Source organism: Gavialis gangeticus, unplaced genomic scaffold (genome assembly GCF_001723915.1).
Source record: "Gavialis gangeticus isolate Ggan-Ray unplaced genomic scaffold, GavGan_comp1, whole genome shotgun sequence".
NCBI lineage: Eukaryota > Metazoa > Chordata > Crocodylia > Gavialidae > Gavialis > Gavialis gangeticus.
Genome location: NW_017728998.1, coordinates 45,374,218 through 45,375,886, shown reverse-complemented (window position 1 = coordinate 45,375,886; position 1,669 = coordinate 45,374,218). Strand labels below are relative to the sequence as shown.

The 1,669-nt window shown below is 45.5% G+C and overlaps 1 protein-coding gene across 2 annotated transcripts in view; it reads left to right on the top strand.

Moving 5' to 3' along the window:
• Window positions 1-1,669, top strand: part of HYDIN (HYDIN, axonemal central pair apparatus protein) — a 533,466-nt gene that overhangs the window by 381,849 nt on the left and 149,948 nt on the right. For both annotated transcript variants that reach the window (XM_019505831.1, XM_019505830.1), the window contains exon 28: window positions 967-1,144. In XM_019505831.1, the coding sequence (XP_019361376.1) occupies window positions 967-1,144 (178 nt within the window). The remainder of the gene's footprint in view (window positions 1-966; window positions 1,145-1,669) is intronic.

Below are 1,669 nucleotides of genomic sequence, written 5' to 3'. Positions count from 1 at the left end.
ATCCAGGTTAGGTCTAGGTGTTGTGTTATTTTCCACATCTTGGGTGCCTGTACACAAATGCAGAGACCGCTCAAGTAATTGAGTCTGCTGGAGCGTGGTAATTACTGCACTCCAGCCAACTTCCACATCTCGTGTATCAGCGTCCCTGCACTTCAGAATGGTGGTGGGGGTGCTTGAACTAAAGCTCATTGAATGACCTTTAGTCGAAGCACCCCTGCCACCATTTTGAAGCGCAGGGACACTGATAACCCGAGACACTGCAGTGCTCTAATTAAAGCACCGCCCCCTCCCTACCACGCCTGCAGCACATGTAAAAGTACCCCTAAAGTTCACCTTTTCCCAACAGGAATTAAGTGTTTTCTAGCAATTGTTTCCCCCACTCTAAAGGATTTATCAAGGACTAGACAGGTAAGCAAGAATGAAAGTCATGAGCAGCTTCTTTTTCTCTTCACATCCCTATATAGTGTGGATAGAGAGCAAACCCTGTCTCTTAGTCGCTTCTTGTTGTTATCCTATTTGGTGCAAGCTGCCTGAATATGAATTCTGTGAGGCTACAAACCTATCTGGGCATGAACTTAGTCAGGTCATACCAGCATGTGCTGTCTGGGAGCCGTAAGAAAGCTTGGGATTAACTGGTCCAGCATTTCACTAGGGCACAGCCTGCAGTGCAGCCCTCTTACATGTGAAGGCATCAAGAGCACAAGTCAGCCCTGCACTCATAGAGATTTTATAGTGCAGCCCTTATGATATGTATTGATCTAGGAGATTTGAGGTGTAAGGGAGCTCATAAGTCATGCCACCCAAGTCTACTCCAACTCAACTGCACTTATTCTACTTGCTTCAGCTCTATGCTTTCCCTCCTCCCCTCCTATCTTCATTGTCCAAGACCTCAACAGTATTCCTAGATATTCAGTAAACTCTTCTATCCATTTTAAATACTCTCTACATCTCTCCTGCATGATCTAGGGTTACATTGAATCAGAAAAAGAGCAGGTGCTGAAGGTTTATTACCTGCCTGGAGTGCCTGAGGTCTTCCACAGGACATTCCAGATACAAGTGGCCCATCTGGAGTCTGAGAGCATCACCCTCAAAGGAGAGGGGACCTTTCCCAGAATCTGCTTAGACCTGCCCAGAAACATCAGAGGTAGGACTTTCTGCATAATATGTGTCTTCTGTCCAGTGCTATACCCTCTTAGTGAAGACTCCCTCACCTCACTTTCACAGAGCAACATCACACATCTCTCCAAAACATGCAAGTTCCTGGGCACAAATTATTCAGGGGGTTGGCAATCGAATATTCAACCTTTTGACAGCATTATTTAGCATATTTATTGAGTATTAGCACAGTAATAAACACAGAGAGTGTGATCTCTGCCTTAAGGATAATACCATCCAGATTGCCAGACGATATTATAGAAGCCCTAAAGGGCACGGGTAAGCAAGATGCTTTCTGGGAAGGAGGAGAAAAGGGCAGGGCAGTGCAGAGCATGACAAGTCAGTGAAAATGAAGAGTAGATACTTACACTTGATTAGGAGGATGTAACTAAGCAGAGGGCTTCAGGTAGGGAGTTTTTCATGTTCTGCCCATAATGCGACTGGGGAGTCATTTTCATGGCAGCCTTTAGGATGTGCTAAAAGAGGATTGAGATGGGAAGAGGGGTTGAGGGAG